The sequence below is a fragment of the Mercenaria mercenaria genome, chromosome 19, assembly GCF_021730395.1.
Source record: "Mercenaria mercenaria strain notata chromosome 19, MADL_Memer_1, whole genome shotgun sequence".
NCBI lineage: Eukaryota > Metazoa > Mollusca > Bivalvia > Venerida > Veneridae > Mercenaria > Mercenaria mercenaria.
The window spans coordinates 20,062,501-20,083,014 of NC_069379.1; the positions used below are offsets into that span (position 1 = coordinate 20,062,501).

Here is a 20,514-nt window from a genome sequence, read left to right on the forward strand (position 1 = left end):
CTGTTCGAGAGTCCTCTTATTTACAGGTGGAAGATAGAGATCTACAACAGTACTTTAGCACCTTACAGAATCTACTGTCAGATCCTGGATATTTGGCTGACAATACAGCTTCACAGAATGCCAATAAGAAATTATCACAGGTACTTTTATTTCAGATGTTTTGAAAGAAAATAATAATATATCAAGTTCGTAGATTCATGAATTGTCATGTCACTGTCTGTGCCCAAACTATTCCTTGTGCGTTGCTTGCCTTTTGGGGTTGACGGATTTGCCATACAAATGCTATTTATTAGTTCTTGGGAGGACACTCATTAATGTTGTTAGAACCTTTTGCCCAACCCTTTTTGCTTTACTTCTTTACGCTGTGTATATGTTCTGTTATTGTAAATATGTAAAGAGCAAATTAAATATGATTAAACTAATTAATTATATTTTGGTCAGATAACAGATTTCCTTGAAACAAAAACAACTGATTATTTACACTTATTTATGTTTCGTTAATTTATAATACATTGGTTGACCAGTCGTAATAGCTTAATTATAGCTTGAGTTTGATTTGAAACTTTGCCTAAGGAATGGTATGAATATAAAAAATGTGGCATTTTGTTTTCAAAGATTTGCATTAGCAAGTGTATCTTTTGGCGGAAATCATTAGAAATGCAAAATTGTAAAATTTGTTTTTTACCTCTCTTTGCCGGACAGGACTGATTGAAAATAATGAATTCCAAAGCCACACGCTGATTTAAAGTAAGTCTTTTGTTTCATCTAGTTGAAGTATCCCAAAGTGTATCAATGCAACATTAATGTAAAACTAGAAATTATAAAATTAAATTGAAATCAAAAGATAAAAACTTATTATTTAATATTTAAGATAGGCAATTATATAACCCCATAAAACAAATCGCATGTTTCTAATAGGGATTCAAATCAATCTAATGAGTCATTACTTTTTCACAAATAAATTATATTGTATATGAAAACTGAAAAATATACTAAATGATTGCTGAAATGCAAATGACCACCTTTAAAGGTTTGGTGGATACAGTTTTTACCGACTAAATGAATAAATTCCCCTCTGTAACTTCTTCTACTTTAAGCGACAGTACTTCTACCATCCAATGTCATTCAGTTGCGCATGATGTACAAGCTTTCCTGTTTAATGTCACAGTAACAACGTATGCTATATCACACTATCTGAACAACTGAATTACGCAAATATGTACTTATTATTAATTCCACAGTCACACACCGACTTTTAAAGTAAAATTAAAAAAAAAACCTTTAAAACTTGTATTTTTGAACACTGGAATACAGAGGTGAAGATTTTGATATTTTTACTACTAAGTGTACAAATGTACGATAACGAGGATGGTTTGATTTCTTGTCATTTTCTTCCCTTTCCTCATACCTTTTATCGTTTAACTTAGTTAATTCTGAAAATTTATGTGTATTTTGTGACTTTTCAAAAATTGGTTGAATCTATAAAATGAACAAGAGCTTGTACTACACGAAATGTCCCCTTGATGCATTCAGTAACTGCATAAGAAACAAATATTATTTGGTCACTGTGTCCTAGGCGTTTAACGTTAAGACCACAAATCAATAAATATAGATCAATTACCAGTCATAAGTGACTTCTGTATCAAATGTGATATAAGATCTCTAGTGATATGGCAAAGAAAGATCTACTGTTTTGGGTTAAGGTGACCTTGACCTTTGGCCTACTGACCTAAAAGTCTGCTTGTCACGATCAGCCTCCTTATTATGTTTCGTGATCCTGGGCCCAAGAGTTCTCAAGTTATCATCCGGAAACGGTTTAACTGTTCCGGGTTACTGTGACCTTGACCTTTGATATACTGATCTCAAGATCAATAGAGGTCATTTGCTGATCATGATTAACCTCCCTAATAAGTTTCATAATCTTAGGCAAAAGCGTTCGCAAGTTATCGTTCGGAGTCGTTTCAACTTTTGTTTCGTTTATAAGACAAATTTAAATGTCTCATCTGGCACTAAGACGCTGCCATAGGTATCGGCAAACGAAAAAAAAATAGTGAGATATCTTTTTCTCTTCAGAATGAAATCATCCTGTTCAGGTTCATATAATCATATTTAGAGTTGTCCTCTGATGTGCAGATTATATTTAATACACTTCAAAAAGCCATCACATATCATTAAAGGTCTACTAGACAGTTGGCGTATGCACTTTTTAGTACAATATGGTATCATACATAAAAATATTTGTTTGGCTAAATGAAAGTCAGTGAGGATGGATACTAGACTAAAATATCCCTATTCAATAAATAACAGATTACCGTGAATCTGACAATATATACTAGCGTGAGAAAATTCAACTATAAATTTAGTTCATGTGAAATCAAAGACTCTTTCAGAGGCCCTTAATTGTGGGTTCACCATCCGACGACACGTACATAATACTGTAGGCGTACATTTATTAGCGCGGCAAAAATTTAGTGCAAACGCAATTTTTGGTGAAATATCTAATTAATGCTTGGACGTGAAGAATCGCTCTCACGAGACCGCTAATTCCTAATTTTAGCACTGTCCGAGATGAGGCTCTCGGAGATTTACGGGGATTCACGAAGATTTTCGGAAATAAACTTAACCGTCGGCAATTTTTATGTAATGTGTTTCTGCTGTAATTATTGTAATACGAATCTGACTGTCGACCCTATACAACCGAAACATGTACCAAGTGTGCCGTGATGATACTTGAATTTTTTCAATGATACTTTCAACTGTGATGTAGTTTTATGTTTACGTACAGTATATAAAGTATAATGGGTCTATAACAAAACATCGACAGATAAAACATCGACACGACAAAATGCCGACGCGACAATTGATCGATGCGACAAAAGATCGACATGTCGCATAGTGTCGTGTCGGCGATTTGTCGCATTTATGGTCGAAAATAAGTTTGATCATACAATTATCATACGATCATGATTTTGATCATACAATTATCATTCATAAGCAATTACGTACTCTTAATGCCCTAAATGATCCGAGCATTGAACATCTTTACAATAAATTGACCGAAAATAATTTTATGATCATAATTAATAATTCATAATTTTGATCATACGATTATTATCTATAAGTATTTACGTTCTTGTAGAATTAGTCTAAGAGCACGTATAATCGAATGATGAAATGCTCCAAGTATTGACTTTCTTTATCGTCACAATAGAATGAATATAATTGAAAACATGTACAAAAAGAATGAAAACACTTTCATCTTCGTCCATAGTGATGGAGTTTGATACTTTACAAAAAGGAAAGTTACAACTTGTGTTTGCTGGATATATCTTTAATAAGGATAGATGTCGTAAGGATAAAATAGTAAAAACGTATTGGCGATGTGTCATACAAGAATATTCAGGTCGAGTTGTAACCATCGGGGAACCACTGAATACCGAAGTTGCCCGAGGAACAAAACGCTACACCATCATAGAGGCCCTTAGAATGACCAATATCTAATAAACAAACTGAAAAAGAAAGCAAGACCTTACTCTGCAAGTAAATCATATTGGCAATAAGCTTTCAGGCCTGTACCACCATAAATAACCGAGCATGAGCGAATATTAGTGTTTTTTTTAATGTATATTATATATTTTTGGATTAAATTGATCTTAAACATCAAAAAACATGGACGATCTTTTCTGAATACATAATATTTTAATAAGTATACTAACTGAATTACATCTGCTGAAAGGTTTTACCTGTGAGATTCGTATTCGTGGACTGAAATACAAACACTGCAAACTTTGCGCTAAGCAAGCTATCAAAGAAATGAATACCTGTCAGGAGATAAAAACAAGTGTTATTACGCCATGACAAGGTCCAGATTTCTTATAAGTTACTTGAAGGCTATCTTTCCATCATGATATGATGATCAAAATTAACGACGTTTGAGACAAAGTGGCGCGGTGTTAGTGAAATTCTATAGTTTAACTACAGTAAGTATTCGGTGGTTATGTTTTGACAACTCGTAAAAACGGTTATGGCGTTGATTTATAACAGTAACTCTTAGGCTAATGTTTCCTTCTAAATAATCAAATAGTTAAACGCGATGGTATTGTATACAGGGTTGTCAAATTATCTCTGTTTTAATGTTTTATGCTTTTGTTCATAATTACTAAATGTATACAGTTCAACAACTTATAAATGACAAATACATCAGTTATTACGGTACAATGAAAACCAATCTATTTATATAAAGTTAGATATGATCAAAGGAAATATCGCATAACTTGAGTCGATACTGATATATATATTCCACTAAATCGACGTTTTGTTGTTTTGCCAATATCTTAAACCTTACCTTAAATAATGTATTTAATTTTGCAGAGTAAGGGAACGTATATCATTTTTGGACATACTTCAATTAATTTTAATGAATTTAAACCATATTGTTAACTTTTTTCATTATTTACTAAATTACAGATATTATCTTTAAAAAAATAATTAATAATTAACTATGAACAAACGCTACACGTGTTGTTGTTGATTTTTCCTGTTTATAGATATTATCTTACGAATATGAACATAAAGAAATGCAGAAATGAGCTGTTATCTGTGACACAGAATGATATTATTTGACACGAAACTTGTCTAGTATGTCCTAGTATGTCCAAACTAAGCTCTTGTCATCAAAATTGAGTTGTTGTCACATAAAAGATATCAGTGTTGTACTTAATCGAACTGGTATTAAATTTTGTGTTAGCTGTGTACGTTTGGTCAGTACCTGACATCTATTTTCACAACTGCATATTTTAATACCACCACCCATTAACTGAACATTAACCGTAAATGTTCGAGTCTAAATCTTGACTGTCTGAAGATTTAGACCGAACCTTTCAGATATGTGTAAAAAATTCAAGGCAATTTAACCCCTGAAAATGAAGAAAAAGTGTAAAAAATTATGTGTCGATGTTTTGTCGATGTTTGTCGATGTTTTCAGTCGAGCTTTTGTCGCGTCGGCGTTTTGTCGTGTCGATGTTTTGTCTGTCAATGTTTTGTCGCGCTCCCAGTATAATATTGCCTACGTAACTGTATTGTCTTCTTGTATTTAATTATAATAATCTACGAGTTTTATATTCTGTATACTAGTTATAATTGCTGAAATAAAACGAGATTTTCACACATTTTAATCATTGAATCCCCTTTGTCCTACATGCATTGTGTCTTAATACAAACGTTCACACCTTTTCGTAAACGAGCGGCTGCAACAACGGACATGCCCTAAGGTGATACGGAAATCGATAACAACTTGATCAAAGGAGAAAAACACAAACTACGAGCTTAAATATTTTATTTTGCATGATGATATGTTTAAAATGATAATGTAAATAATAAACAGGAATATCATACGAACCTTAAAATATTAGCGAGCAGTGTAACTAGTGCAAACTCTCAAGAGTTATTATTTGCAAAAGTTCGAAGAAAACATCATCAGATGAAAATGTACATGAAAATGCTTGGACAAATTAATGCGCGGACATGAATTAGCGCACGTGCTGTTATTAGTACACCGCTAAAATAAGTAAGCCTACAGTAATCTGACGTGTTATCTATGTTAAATTTACGTTACATTCGTATTAACATGTATTTAAGAAATGAATGTTTATTCTCTATAATATCCAGTGCATATTGAAAATCCATAAGCTTTCCATTTCAGCTCACCTGAGCACCAGGTGCTCAAGGAGAGCTATTGTGATCAGTGATTGTCCGTTGTCAACAGTTTTGCTTAAACAACATCTCCTCCTGCACCACTTGGCCAGTTTTGATGGAACTTCACAAGAATGTTCCTTTGATAGTCTTCTTTAAATATCATTCTAATAATTGAATTCTGTCCTGACCTTGGCAATCGAAAGGAAAAACTTTAAAAAGTCTTCTTGTCTAAAATCAAAGGACTTTGATACCCGGTATGTAGTATCATCTAGTTGTCCTCTTTCAGGATTCTTTAAATTCTCCCCGAAGGGTCAAATATTGGTCAATCTTGGTAGTCACATGGTCTATACAGACTTATATAGGGAAAACATCTTCTTGTCCAATACCACAGGGCATAGGGCTTTGATATCTAGCATGTAGCATCATCTAGTGGGCCTCTACCACCACTGTCCAATTATATCACTAGGATCAAATATGACCATGTCCCTAGTGTCACATTGCCCTGGGTGTCACATTGTTTGTACAAACTTAAAAAGGAGAAAACGCGTCCACAACCACAGGCCCTAGGGTATTGATATTTGGTACGTAGCATCATCACGTAATCCTCTACCAAGACTATTCAAAATATTCCACCAAGGATCAAATATGGCCCGCCCTTGGGATCATGTGGTTTATCTTTATGTAAATCTTCATTTTAGATATTGTTATATCACATCATTTCCCCAATGTCTTACCTCACCTGACCCCCCACTGGAATAAAACAAGGAATAAGTAACTGTGAGAGAATCTAGGAAGACTAGATCCAACATATTGCAAACACATTTCACTTCACTGCATTTCGTTTTCCTTATTTTTATTTAATCTAATTTAATTATTTTTATTACTCATGAAACTTGAAATAAACATTATCCAACAAAGCCCGTCAAGTTTTTGTTTTTAATTAATCAATTTCCCTTAGAGATATTGCCCTTGATTTAATGAAAAATGCCCAAAAATGTAAGTCCGCAGCCATTTTCAGTAACTATTAGGTAGAATTTCATAAAACTTGAAATAAACATGCGCCAACATACTGCAATGATGTCTGTCATTTTTTTTACGATTGGTCAATTTCGCTTAGAGTTATTGCCCTTGATTTAATGAAAAATCCACGTCTGCAGCAATATCTCAGTAACAAGCTGGTAGAATTTCATGAAACTTGAAATAAATATGGACCAACATATTTCCATGATGCCTATCATTATTTTTCAATTGGTAAATTTTCCTTAAGGGTTATTGCCCTTTAATTGTTTAAAATCTACATATTTGTACATAACAAACCAACCAATTTGTAGAATTATATTAAACTTCTTTCATTCTTTTCCATGAACATTTATCATAAACATGTGAAGTTGTGTACCCTCACCTGGTCATCATCTTGCCTTCGTCACAGCCCCTCCCCCTCCCAACACCGAAAAAAAAGTTTATTCTTTTTATTAATTTTTTTCGCAAACCATTCATGAATATTTATCAAAATGCAAAGTTGTGCTTTTCCCCCACCTCACTTTTCCATCCCACCACCCCGATCATTCACCCCCACTCCCATTTTTTTTCAATTTTAATTTTCCAACAATATTTATAATCAACATGTGATCTTTTGTACCTCACCCGGTCACACCCGCTGCCCCTATCCCCCCAAACAATAGCATTCATAATCTGTTAAAATGATTTTGACTATTGAAATTATTTGCTTCTTAGTAACATCCTTACCTTTTTGACGGACGTATTTTTTGCCATTCCTCACCACAAACCCTTTCGGCGGGGGTTACCAATTCATCGAATTTGCTTGTTTGATCTTAAGTAACTTAACCCGTCTCTGTGACGACCAGCTTGATCAAGTGATTTGATTGCTGCTTTTGGTATATTTCAATGATTTGTTACAAGAGTTTCACTAAAAAAATCACATGAATAATGAAACCGGCATAGGTGACATTGCTCATGAATATAGGCTTGATATATTAAGCACACATTTAAGATTAGTCTGGTCTTGGAACATTTATAACATGGCATATCAATTTCAACAGTATTTCAGTCATGTAACGGCAGACAGTTAACCTAAACAGTGTTCTTAGATTCTGTACCAGTACAAACCTGTTCTACGTAAGTTACCGCCAACTTCCCCAAGATTTCGACGAACTTCAAAACTTTCTTATCAATTATTTTACAATATAAATGCCCCTATAGTGATGCCGTTTTATTTCATTGCTTTTTTTTTTGTATAGTACAATGTATTTTACTCACCTGAAATTTAAATATTCAACCTTACTATTGGTGAGACTTAAAAAGTAGTGTAAAAACATATACTTATAAATATGCGTCACCTGTCTAAACTTTCAGAATATTAAAAAAAAATACCTGCAAGGGCCTCAATTTTCAAGGTTATTAGTGTGATGAACATTGTTATTCATATTACGATCAATTTAGTCTAAAACAGATATACGTTTTATCAGATAATACTACAAAATGAGATTTTTTTTTAATTTCCCTTGAAGTGGAGAGAAAATTAATGGTCCTCTTTTGGGGCTTCACAAAAGAGTAGAAATGGATTTTTGAGCTTGGTATCTACCCTGGTTTAATAGAAAAACGAAAACAATAACAAACATTTTGAGGTACGTTATAATATTGTACTAAACAATGCCAACGGATTTGTTAACCAGGCCTGTTTTCCCGGTTAGCCAACTGTCAAGTTGATTTTGGTGAATAAAATTTGACTTTCATAAAATATCCTGTTCATGGCGATTCTAATTGAAAAAAAAAATGTTGAATGAAATTAATCAAATCATAGTCTTATGATTCTTGACAAATATAGTGAGGATTATATTTCAGCTTCAACAAAATATCTTGGTGATTGAAATTAATGATATCCGGAAAGTTTTGAATGATGCTGACAAGATAGTACAGGATGAACTAAGAACCATAAAAGATAAACATAAGAAAGAAACTGAAAAACAAATGCTAGACCTGATTGTAATCACAAACAAATTTGTTAGTGATTTTGAAAGACAAGGAAAAGTATCAATGTCTGAGTTAGATAACGCAATAAAACGTGCAATTAATGAAACGATACAATCCAGCGCCAAAAAGGAATTACAGATTAAAGTAAAAGAAGAGGCTTTTATCAGGAAGGATACAGAATGTTTACAAAGAATAGAGAAAGAATTCGATTATGGGACGGAAAGAGATTCATTTAAAACTGTTCACGCTAAACGGAAACGAAAAGAAGAAAATACTAATGTGGAAGTGAAAAGGCCGAAAAATGAACCTAGTCAAAAATTTCAACCGTTAGAAACTTGCGAAAAAGTGACCAAGACTGCATCAAATACTATAAATCACAGAGAAGAAGTCAGGAACAGCGGAACTGACGCAAATGCTGGAATAGAAAATATTGCACCAGAGACCGAAACTGCTACGAAACAATTGAAAGTAGTTGATGTTAAAGAAGCCGACTTTGGGGTTGAAAATATTGTATCATACCCTAATAAAGTATTACCACAGAGAGGAGAGACATTGGTAACAGCAAAGGAAGAAGATAAAACTGGTAATTATATATTATGTTTAAGATACCAGGCAGTTTTAATGTATATAGCTTTAAAATTATAGGTAAATCTATTTGCTTTGTATTAACCATTTTAACAGAACTCTCGGTCGATCCTGTAGCGACTCGTTTAAATAAACGTGATGAACAGAAACATAGCAAAGCATAATCAAAACTTCATACACTTACGAAGGGGCCTCCTTGGCCGAGTGGTTCAGGTCGCAGACTTCGAATTACTGGCCTCGCACCAATATTGGTACCAAACCTCGGTTTTGGTACAGAATTGTTTGTGAAGAAGCAATCCAACTGGCTTTTTAAACGCCGATGGTTCTAACAAGGTAATCACCAACCCCCGGAGCTGGGGGGGAGGGCGGGGGGTGTCGGGGGGGGGGGGGGGGCATGTGGGTTCTTCTTCACTATAAAAAAACAACTTGAAAATGATGTCACTATAAACCGAACAAACAAACACAAACAGATGCCGACGAGTTGTGTTAAAACTCGATGAAAATCTATATGTTATGGCAATTTTTCAATCCTATTTTGTGATTCAAGAAGAAGGGCTGCCTGGTAAAGATTGCTGACTTTCAGTCCATTAACATTTGAATTTTCGGAACCTCACTTGGTTTTATAATGTATTTGTTGGATTGATGACTTTATCTGTATATGACTGTAAAATTTTGAAAAATATTTACGTAATTTATAATAACGATAGCCCTGTTGAAGAAGCTTATTTGTTATATATAGGTTACGTTCATTGAAATACTCAACATGACTACACGTTCTAGCAAACCGAATTAACTGAGAAATATATAACCCATAACATGTAGCCTGGGGTACATCTCATCCAGATGGGGGAAATTTACAATATTGAAATTAAAATCATCCCTCTCATGAAACGAAAACAATATATTCCTGATGTTCGGCATGTTACATAATCATAACGGACAACACTTGTCACATTATTTCGTTAAGAAGTCTTATTTTTTTCTAATGAGAAATATCTATGATTATTTTTGTGCAATAATCTAAGCCGAAAGCTGATAAAAAGAGATTGAAAGAAGCTTAAAGCTTTATGCTCAATTCAGTTTATAATTTATCTGTATCGTAATTCTATATTTGTACATAATGATGTATATAAATAGTGTTTAAACTAAAACTGAGGAACGAATGGAAAACTATTAAGGCATGTACATCGAAATGACGGACCCTCGATGCCTTCGGACAAAAAGGCTTAATAGCCAAAGGCTTAACATAGCTCTTTCTTTGTTATCTTATTTGAAAGAAACTCAACGCTACAGATAAATTATTAAATACAAATACTATGTCCTATTAAATGTATTAATTCATTTAATATACATATTAAACACCATTTCAGGTTTTTCCCTTCATGTCCATAATTTATATAGAAAGGTGATATTTCTTAAATGTTTCTTGCAGAACGATTAATGTATGCATCATTAAATCAAGTTATGTAAGAATATACACATCTTTGTATTCCATAAAAAAGAACGTTTATGCGTGTTTCGAACTGCATTTTGAATTTTTTGGATAACGTTGAGAAACGTAATAAATTCATAATTCTTCAAAAAAATCAAATTATATTTTTTTCCTTTTGAATAGCTTTAAAGCGCCTTGTTAAAAATCCCAAGCCCAAATCAATGACAATTTCACACAAACTGTTCTTGTTGGACCCTGTAAATCTTGGCCGCTAGAAAAAGTTGTCATTTTTCCTAATAATTATATCAATATACTTTGAGACTTTGATTGTGTTAGAAAATGCTCGACCGATTTAAACATGTTTTCCCACAAATGTTCCTTTCGTGACCCTTCACCAATTTTTTTTCAAATGTTTTCAATTTTTCTAATGAGTTTTCAAGAAATATCTCCTTCTAAACCACTGATCAGATTTTGAAATTTCAACAAAATTATCCCTGTAGATCTTTATACCAAGATGTCCAAATTGTTTCCATCTGTTAGAAATTAGGAAAATCTTCAAAGTAACGTTGTCTCTCCCGAAACCACTGTTAAGAATTTGAATTAATTCCACAGAATGTCCCTGTGCGTCTACTGAATAACCTGCATTTGAATTCTGCATTTGCCATTAATATGGCTGCTGTTTTAATTCTTGCAAGTTTTCTCTTTATGTCTCTAAAACATATCTTCTCTGAATGGACAGACCAACTCTGAATTTAATTTGGATTATGTGTTTTTAGGATAACATCCTTCAAAAACTGTTTATTTATCTTAGATGTGAAACTGACGTAAATCTTAATGCGCAGTTATGATTCCCTGTTATTACAAAAATTACTCCAGTTATGAATTGTGGCCACAAGAAGACATGAGTAGTTTTCTTGTGTTGTTATATCTGTTCCATCTCTTAATCGCAGGTGAGATGCTTTAACAACTTCCCTCGTTTTTAATTAACTGTGGACGTATGAAAATTATCAATTATAATTAATTCATAAATGCGAATTATAAGAGCAATAGTTTTGTCTTGAATAATCAACTCAAAAGGAGAACAGTCATTTAATATTTTACGGCAGCTGAAGCTGAAAAATAGGGTAGTCATTTTACTTTAAACTTTACGAAACACATTCAGCTAGAAGTGTTAATAACAATTGTATAATTAAGCTTAGTCTCTCATTACCAACTAACGGTACCCAAGATAATTCCTAAACGAGCTTGTATACAGCTCGTTCGTCTTCTGATGCTTATCCTGTATCATTAAAATGTATTGTGTGCTTCCAGATATAGATATCATTCCTTCAGACGTGGACCTTCATAACATTGCCCAGGCAATAGGTCAAAATTGGGAGCTACTTGGACCTAATTTTGGACTCTCCAAAACGAGGATAGACCGTATAAAAATAGACTGTCATGGTTCACTAACACGTATATTTCAAATGTTACACATCTGGCGGCAAGATCAAGGACCAGAAGGCACTATACGAAACCTTTTCTCAGTTTTTAGAAATCAGCAATCTGCATGTATCGACTGGGATGCACTTAGTAGGATTTTCAGAAATATTGAAGGTAAGCCATTAAAACGAGAGAGTGAAATGTATTTTATTTCCTAGTATCAGATAGCAAGCGGTTATTCATGAAACTAAGACAATTACTTTTAATAACCTGTAATGTCATATTCAAATCGGGAAAACAAAATGTTGGCCAGCCGTCTTGCTTTCACTTCCTTTGTCAAGTTGATACCTAACAAACACACTTTTATGATTTTGTAGAAGGCAATGGCAGAAAGTGAAGTGCGCAAAAGTCATCTCTTTGTGTGTGTGTGTCTTTTTTTTTCAAATATTGTCCCTTATTTTTACTTACCTTTACCCCTCATTCCGACCGGATGATATTGCAATTGCTTTTGTATAGTAGGTCCGTTCAGACTTTAAAAGCGACTTCCTCACTTAAACCGTTTTGAATCTTAACGAAATGTGTGATCCTTACAGAATATTTTGCTTGATATTTGCAGTAATACTGCAACCATACTGCAAACTTTTTAATGACATTTCAATACAGGAAGCATAAATGCAGCATGTTTCAAATATTTAACTTATGCATATATATGCTGCAAATATAGAAACATATATATTATCATACAATGCAGCATATCTACAATATTCTTAAATATGTACATAATGCTGCAAATATACTTATGAGCTATGTTTGAATCACCTTACTAGTACAGACAACAGACACACTCATCCATTTATTGATCATTGATTAGTTACTAAACGTTCATACTACGCAACAAGTCACTGAAAAGTTGTAAGAAGTGCCTAAATGCAGCAGATACTACAAATGTATATCGAAAACCTATCAAAATATAGTATTAATCTATATGAAGTATGTTTCAAATACTTATTTTATGCTGAAACTCTACCAAATACAGGCTTGAGCGCACTGGCAGCGTTCAACGTATTTAACATCATTTTCAGCTGTATCATTTTAGATCGGATCTAGACAGACTGGACAAAAGATCCAAATTTTCAGTAAAGCTTAACTTAAGAATTAAAAACTGTCCCTTGGGAATTACTTCAAAATGGCCGCCACAAATTTAAGAAAATATATGCCTTTATACCTCGAATCTGTCGACTTTACTTCTACAAAATGGTTTAGATAGTTACAAAACGATCAAAAGCGATAACAAATAGATATGTAATTAGTTTGCTAATTTCAGATTTTTTTAAACTGGCGACAACATAAAAACATCGAACTATATATGGCATAATTTGGCTTGCAAACTACGTGAATGAAACTGCACATTTGCTTTCTTTACTTTTTGAGATCTGTAAAGAAGAAGAAACATTGATCAATTTAAATAAAATATGTGATTTATTAAGCAGTATGATATGTATAAGTATTATAACAAATGTAAAATCAGGACAAGGTTTTGCAATTCATTGGGGACTGGCAGTCAAGATATTTTACATTCACAACGGTTTACAACAACTACATAGAAGCCGATCTGTGCCGTTCTTTCAAATATTTTATATCCACAATCAGCAGTGTTTGTTATTAACTGATGAACATTGCCTCCATTGTTTTGGCAAAAAGTCAAATCATACTTCACCCCACCATGTCAATCACTAAAGTATATCCTTACTCTAATAGTGCCATCTAGGTATAAACCCTAGCCAAATACCCGTTTCCATGCAGTGAAGTTGTGTCGAAATCTGCAACAATTATATACTTTCATCTCGTTTTATTACTTCTGGTAGTCAATAATTTCAATATACTTTGGTAAATTCAGTGTATTTAGTTTCGCCGGAGATTTGGTTTATACCTGTCTAAACACACAAGCATAACATTCAATTATTATAGTTACATTTTCAACTAGACTTCCAACAAAATATGTTTTTTTTTTCTATGAGTATCAGAAAATTAAGATAATCAGAATATCAATCTTTAAGCCATCTGGATAGAACAGCCAAAATACCAGTCCGTGCTAAAAAGTAGTTCGCCTTGCGATAAAATCCAATTCTTAAATTTGTTTTGAAAATATCATTGAATAAAGTGATAAGTCATAAAGTCGTATCAATTCAATTTTAAGCTAATATTTAACGTTCTTTTAGAATTTGGTTGCAAGTTTAGAAACGTTTTATCATCGGTGAATGATGTCAAGAAAGGAGCAAATTTGAAATGCTTGTGACGAAAATAAACGTGTTAAATTCCATTTATTACAAAAACAGATAATGAATGTAAATATTATTGTTTCTTATTTTGAAAAGAATGCTAGAAAGACTTAAAAGCTTTACCATGATTGGTATGCTTTTAAAGGCTCAGCTATACAACTATACAACACTTACTCTCTATCATCAATTAGATTCCAAAATGCAAAGTTTACATGTATTAATCATTTGTTAAAGCATTGATTTGTATCCAGTAATGTCCAGATACTTTATACTGTAACAACGTTATCTTGTTCAGATATGAAATATTACTAAATAACCTTTCATAATTGACCAGAATCCAAAGTGCGACATTAACGTTCAAGCAAAGGCCGGCTATTGCATATACCACATTGTCTTGCTGTGGTTATATTAACATCTGTTCAATAAAATCCAAATCAGTCCCTCAAGAAATAGCAAAGCCATACTCCGGACAAGTAAATGCTGCTGCTTAAAACTACGGAATATTTTGAAGTTGTTTAAAAAATGGACTAGGCAGTCAAAACACAAAATACTTACATTCCATAATCCTACGAAACAAAATGTTAGCCTTAAACGTGACCTTGGCATTGAAGGTAGACACATGGGTATGATGTGCCACGAATCCTTATATTATGGGTAACACTTGTGTGAATAACCTTGAATATCGTTCCATGCATGAAGAAGTTACTAATGGAATCACCTAAAGCTAGGGGACTAATGATGGGACCAACACAAATTACTTGGCATGGCAATAAGGGATCATTTACAAGTATAAACAATTTTGCACACTGACTGTGTACCCCTACCCATAAATAAAAGACAAAAGAATGTGCAAAAACATGCATTGATTAAACAGATACAAAACGTACATGTTGAAGAGAGACATTAATACATCTGAAATGAATACACGATAAATTTTACACATTGTATACGATTGTGTTCTCGATAGCCAGCATCCGACTTTAACGACTGTCTGTTGCAAAAATATTACAAAATACATGTACTACCGGCCGTTTTCGACAGTCATAGTTTTTCCACAGAACCTCTTTAAAGGCTTCTTTTTCTTTTTCAAAAAAGCAAGTGAAACCCGAAAATATACATTTTTGAAGCTAGATTTTATACAGATGCTCCGAATAATACTTCTGTTAAACGAAATGGTTAGAGTTTTTACACATTGTGAATACCCAGGTGCGTAAAATGATGGGTTTTTTGTTTGATTTTCAGGCTAAAGAAATTGTTAGGAAATGTCAAAAAACATAACGATCGTTTTCAGAAGTTGCAAATGTGAGGCATATTTATTCCTAATAGGTTATCTAGTATTGAAGTTATGATTTTCGCAAAACGTACAAAACAATTTTATCCCATAAGAGTTTCAAGGGTATGGGCATTTTTAAGCCAGCAGGCAATATGCCATGATGAAAATATGATGTTATGGAGTTTTAAAGACTGTTTTTGGTTCATACTCATCCTTTTAAAAACATTTTTCGTGTCCGCTTTATAACTTTTGCATGCATTAATGAATATTCAAGTAATATATCAATCGCATTTGCTCACCTTGAGCGTTTTGTCTCAGGTGCAATAATTTCAAATGTATAATGACACACGATATAATTATAATTAAATTTTGTGGATTTGACCGGATCATCATAGCTAGATATTTACAATCCTTTTTTAATACAAATGTCTATAAGCAGCTAAAACGTTGAGAAATACGTTGTGTTATGATTTACCTTTTTTCAATTAATTTTAATCTAAAAAGAAAACTATAGGTAATTAAAGTTATTAGTTATTACCATAAAAATATTTTAAAACAAGACTTAATAGCTCAAGTGAGACAAAGTAAGTTGGTATATGGCTTTGCCACTGTGCATCAAAGTTAACAGACGGAAGTCGTAAATAAATAATTATCATATCGCAGCGCTCAAGACCTGATGGCATTTAATTTGATGTACATAATCTAAGACTGGTTCATCTAGGTACGCAGTTACCTTTTTGGGAAGAAATGAAGTAATTCCAGGCTGAATTTCTTATTCACAACTAAACTCGAGTGTTTTGGCTGTCGTTTTACTGTACGGGAATAAGTTTATGTTACGTTCCTAACAAACAGGGCTTCACACATACGACAAATGACAACAATTACACAGATTTCCCCTTTAAGTACATTTTGTTGCTTTGGATTAATAGGTTAGGCACAATTAAACAACCTTGTAATATCACTGCAGCATGTTAGTGTTGGGCAAAACTAAACGTAATAACATTTATTTGTAGGGTGTCGTCCTGTCATAGCAACTGAAGATAATGAGAGGTACTTGAGACATTTATGGTTTCTAGGCGATGGAGGGTTACTTGTGTTGAAAGGAGTTTTAACAAGAGAAGAAAAAAGGTGTGGACAATCCCTTGAAAATAAAATTTCAGTCAACAGGGCGTCTTTTCAAAACATGTTGGAGGAAGAGCTGTTCAAATTATTTCCATCGCCTTTAACAGTTAATGGAGACGTAAAAACATTGGATATGTCACTTCTGATAACTGTAGTCAAAAAACTATTCTGGGCAAGTTTATCGCCAGCAGAACAATCTTCCGTACAAACCTTAAAAACTTACAGCAATAATATTCAAGGAAATCCAACGAACATGTCTATGGGCACAATTGATTTTGATACTAATTGGCGAATAGTTGGAGCAGCTCTTCAACAACTAGCGTCAGGTATAAGTCCACCGGCAGCCAATGAAATTGCGGAACTTAAAAAGAGAGCAGTATCAGGAACTTTTGATATAAAATGGATATTGCAACATATCAAAGAGATGCAAGCATTCAAACCGAGTTTGCTAGATGCATTAGAAAATAAATTTCGCAAATCAGAAAATTTGGATTTAGGCAGCAAGTTAAATGATATCAAAGGTAAGTAAGCCTATGAATACAGTTAAGATCTTAATACAATTAAAAAATTTCAAGATATTATCTGCATTTTTATAAAATCGTTAATATGCTACTAATCACGTCTGAAATTGATTTGATTGAAATATTGTGTGATATTATAAATGTATTCATTTTGAATGTATCTCGATACTTAAAACATCAAACCATTCAAAACTTTAATCATCGGCAAATTCTTTATATTTATTTAATATACCATAATCTACATTATCATTTTAATTGCATTAAGGCAACATTGATACTATGGAAAAGAGAAATCAGAAACGCCACTGGGAGGTATCAAATAGTTTGAACGAATTACATACGACTGCTAAATCCTCAAAACAAGATATTACAGAAATTAAGGGTAAGTCCTACAACAAATATGTATGTTCGTATGTTTTCCATGAGGTGTTTAGCTGTTTCTTAATGTCTACTGGGTAAAACTATAATGAGAAAATTAAACATTATGAATAAATAAGGAAAATGTTAGAATATATAGAGGTACATTTGTATATGTTGTATACATTTTGTAATTTTCATTCTAGATATAGCAGAGAGGTCAAAAAATCTCCATGAGAACGATAGAGATACAATTAGACATATTGCAGGTAAGATAGAGATGTTTTAATCATGGAGGAATAGAAGGATGATTGTGAAAATATCCCTGTCATCCCCACGACTGGCTTAAGACATTTTTCTACTTCGTAAGTCCATTATACGGACTCGATGATCACATAGAAATAGAAAAAAAAAAGATCAAGTACGGGAGACCTTTTCACTACCGCCACAGGACACTAAAACTTACAGTCGTGATAATGATTTGAGTGTTAAACTTAGCACTTTTTACTTGTTTACCTTATTTCACAAAATGAATAAATCAAGGGCAATTTATTGCATAATAATACCCGGGAATTACATAGCTTTACGTAAACGTAGCTGAATGTGGAGAATGCCGAAATCGCATGCTGCAATTATGTATTTGCCGCTTATAACTGCATATTTATTAACTAAACTGGAGACAAATCAAATAAAATGCCATGAAGAGATAAAAGATAATTTGCAAACACTACATGTAACTCAGAAATCATCAAAACACGATATTGCAGTGTTAAAGGGTAAGTCCGTTGGGTAGTTTTGCACATACATATCAAGATTAATTCTAACGTGATCAGTTTCTGATTGTTCAAAACGTCAAAACTTGAATTTTTACAAGACTTTTTTGAAAACTTTTAACCTGGTGCAGGGTTTTATAACGAAAGTCGCAATTTTGATGACATGTAGATTTGTAGATCAACAAATTGTTTTTATATGGTCTTATTCTATACAGCTTTTCAAAAATGCAGAAAAACCCTAGGCAAAAATATCTAATATGAACTTATATCTCTAATTACTCTCAGGTATATAGTTATAATTTGCTATATTTTGGAAATGAACCGTTGTTAAAAATTCAAAAAACAGATGGTGGTAATTGTGTTTCAATGGAACAGGAAGGTTTTTATTACTTTTTATAATGTACACCCACGATCAATTTGTTTCATTTATAGTAACAGTTTCTTTCTTAAAACATAATGTCATATAATATTTGACAACTGACATTATCTTTCATTACTAGCATTAAATAACAATTCATGTAAAGATTAAACATGGCAATAACTGTTCTGTAATACAAAAAAATTATATAACTGTATTACATTTTATAAAGGTGTCCTAGATGAGCACACAAACAGAACGAAACATATTGAAGGTAAATACTTTAAACATTAATAACAGCATTCACGCCTGCATGATTTTGTTGAGCTAGCTGTTAGAAGGAATAAAGAAACAGAAATAGGTTTTAAATATCTGTATATAAACATGCAATCGTATCACTTTTTTAATAAACAATACATAATGTCAAATTTTGGAGTAAACGGTAATTCTGTTTCCGTTGAGAAGAACAAATACTATTACCCCCTATAGGATTTTATATGTCGATTTAGAAATAAACGATCAACTTGTTTTTCTTTAATGGTCACACTTAATTGTCGAGCCCGCTTGCGGACGCAAAGACCTAGTCGTCTGAATGGCTGTTCTGTGTTTGTCCGTGCATGCGTCAGTGTGTGCATGTGCCTGCGGTATTTTGATGTAACCTGGCCCATTTTTTTTTCACCATCATGAGGCGGAGTGTCATACACAAGAGCCATTCCCTAGTTTACAACTGCTTCTCTTTATTGTTACTATAAATAGCTTATTTTCAACTTTTTTATAATTCAGGTTTTGTTAGAAATATTGTTTTGAATGATAGAAGGAAAAGTTTCTAATGACGTAAGGTAATATGTCATGTTGGACAGGTCTGCATTGGCGACATAAAGATTTGTTTTTAAATTATCTTTTATAGCCTTATTTACAGTTGAAGCGCACTAGGCTTTCCACGAATCTCTAATAATATGGCGGTGTCCAAAGGGTCAGTTACTTCGGATGTTCTTAAAGAGATTCTTTCAGTCATGGTTGTTTTTGCTAACCAGCATAAATATACCGCCAATCACATTGCTGGCTTGGTTTCTCATTATAACTGCCAACTTTCCTACTGATTCTTTTACAGAAAATGTTCAGAACTTTGAAGAGTTTGTAAACTTTGGTTTAAGGTTATGAATTCAGTGTACTGATCGTTTACAATATTGTTAATTGACTCTGCTACTTCAAGGACGGTCCTACTTAACTCTAAACTGAGAATATCCCCTTATACCAAAGTAATGGTGGTAGCGAGACTATTGTCTTTTCTACATGTTGTGCATTCACAGTTGTTAGGTTAGGAAAGCCTTTGGGTGGTACAGATTGTAGCCGAAAATGCCCATTAAGCTTTGACTTGGTAGTAAGTCAGACCAAGATATATCGACATCAAGTAACTGTTTGAAACAGTTCTTACAACTGCCACTTTGAGACCAACGAATGCAATAACACATAGCCAGATATTTTAATGAAGATTCGATCTTTTGCTTTGCATTTTTGTGTTACTTTCACATATCTGGTCCTGAAGACTTAGCTTCAACTTATTAATGTCTTGTGTTTGGTTAAGTCTGGTACTTAATTTCAACTGATGTTCATTATCAATACCTTTCCCTGACTTTGTTGTATATGGTTGATTTATTGGCATATTCGTGGTTTTGTTCATGCATTTTTATTAAGTTTCTTGCTGCG

General features: G+C 33.1%; 1 protein-coding gene across 1 annotated transcript in view; it reads left to right on the plus strand.

The window, feature by feature from the left end:
* LOC128550984 (uncharacterized) overlaps positions 1-20,514 on the plus strand; it is a 33,287-nt gene that overhangs the window by 2,047 nt on the left and 10,726 nt on the right. Inside the window, exons 2-8 of the mRNA XM_053531210.1 lie at positions 1-140; positions 8,557-9,268; positions 12,014-12,298; positions 16,690-17,319; positions 17,585-17,701; positions 17,883-17,945; positions 19,040-19,081. The exon at positions 1-140 is cut by the window's left edge and continues 19 nt beyond it. Coding sequence (XP_053387185.1) covers positions 1-140; positions 8,557-9,268; positions 12,014-12,298; positions 16,690-17,319; positions 17,585-17,701; positions 17,883-17,945; positions 19,040-19,081 — 1,989 coding nt within the window. The remainder of the gene's footprint in view (positions 141-8,556; positions 9,269-12,013; positions 12,299-16,689; positions 17,320-17,584; positions 17,702-17,882; positions 17,946-19,039; positions 19,082-20,514) is intronic.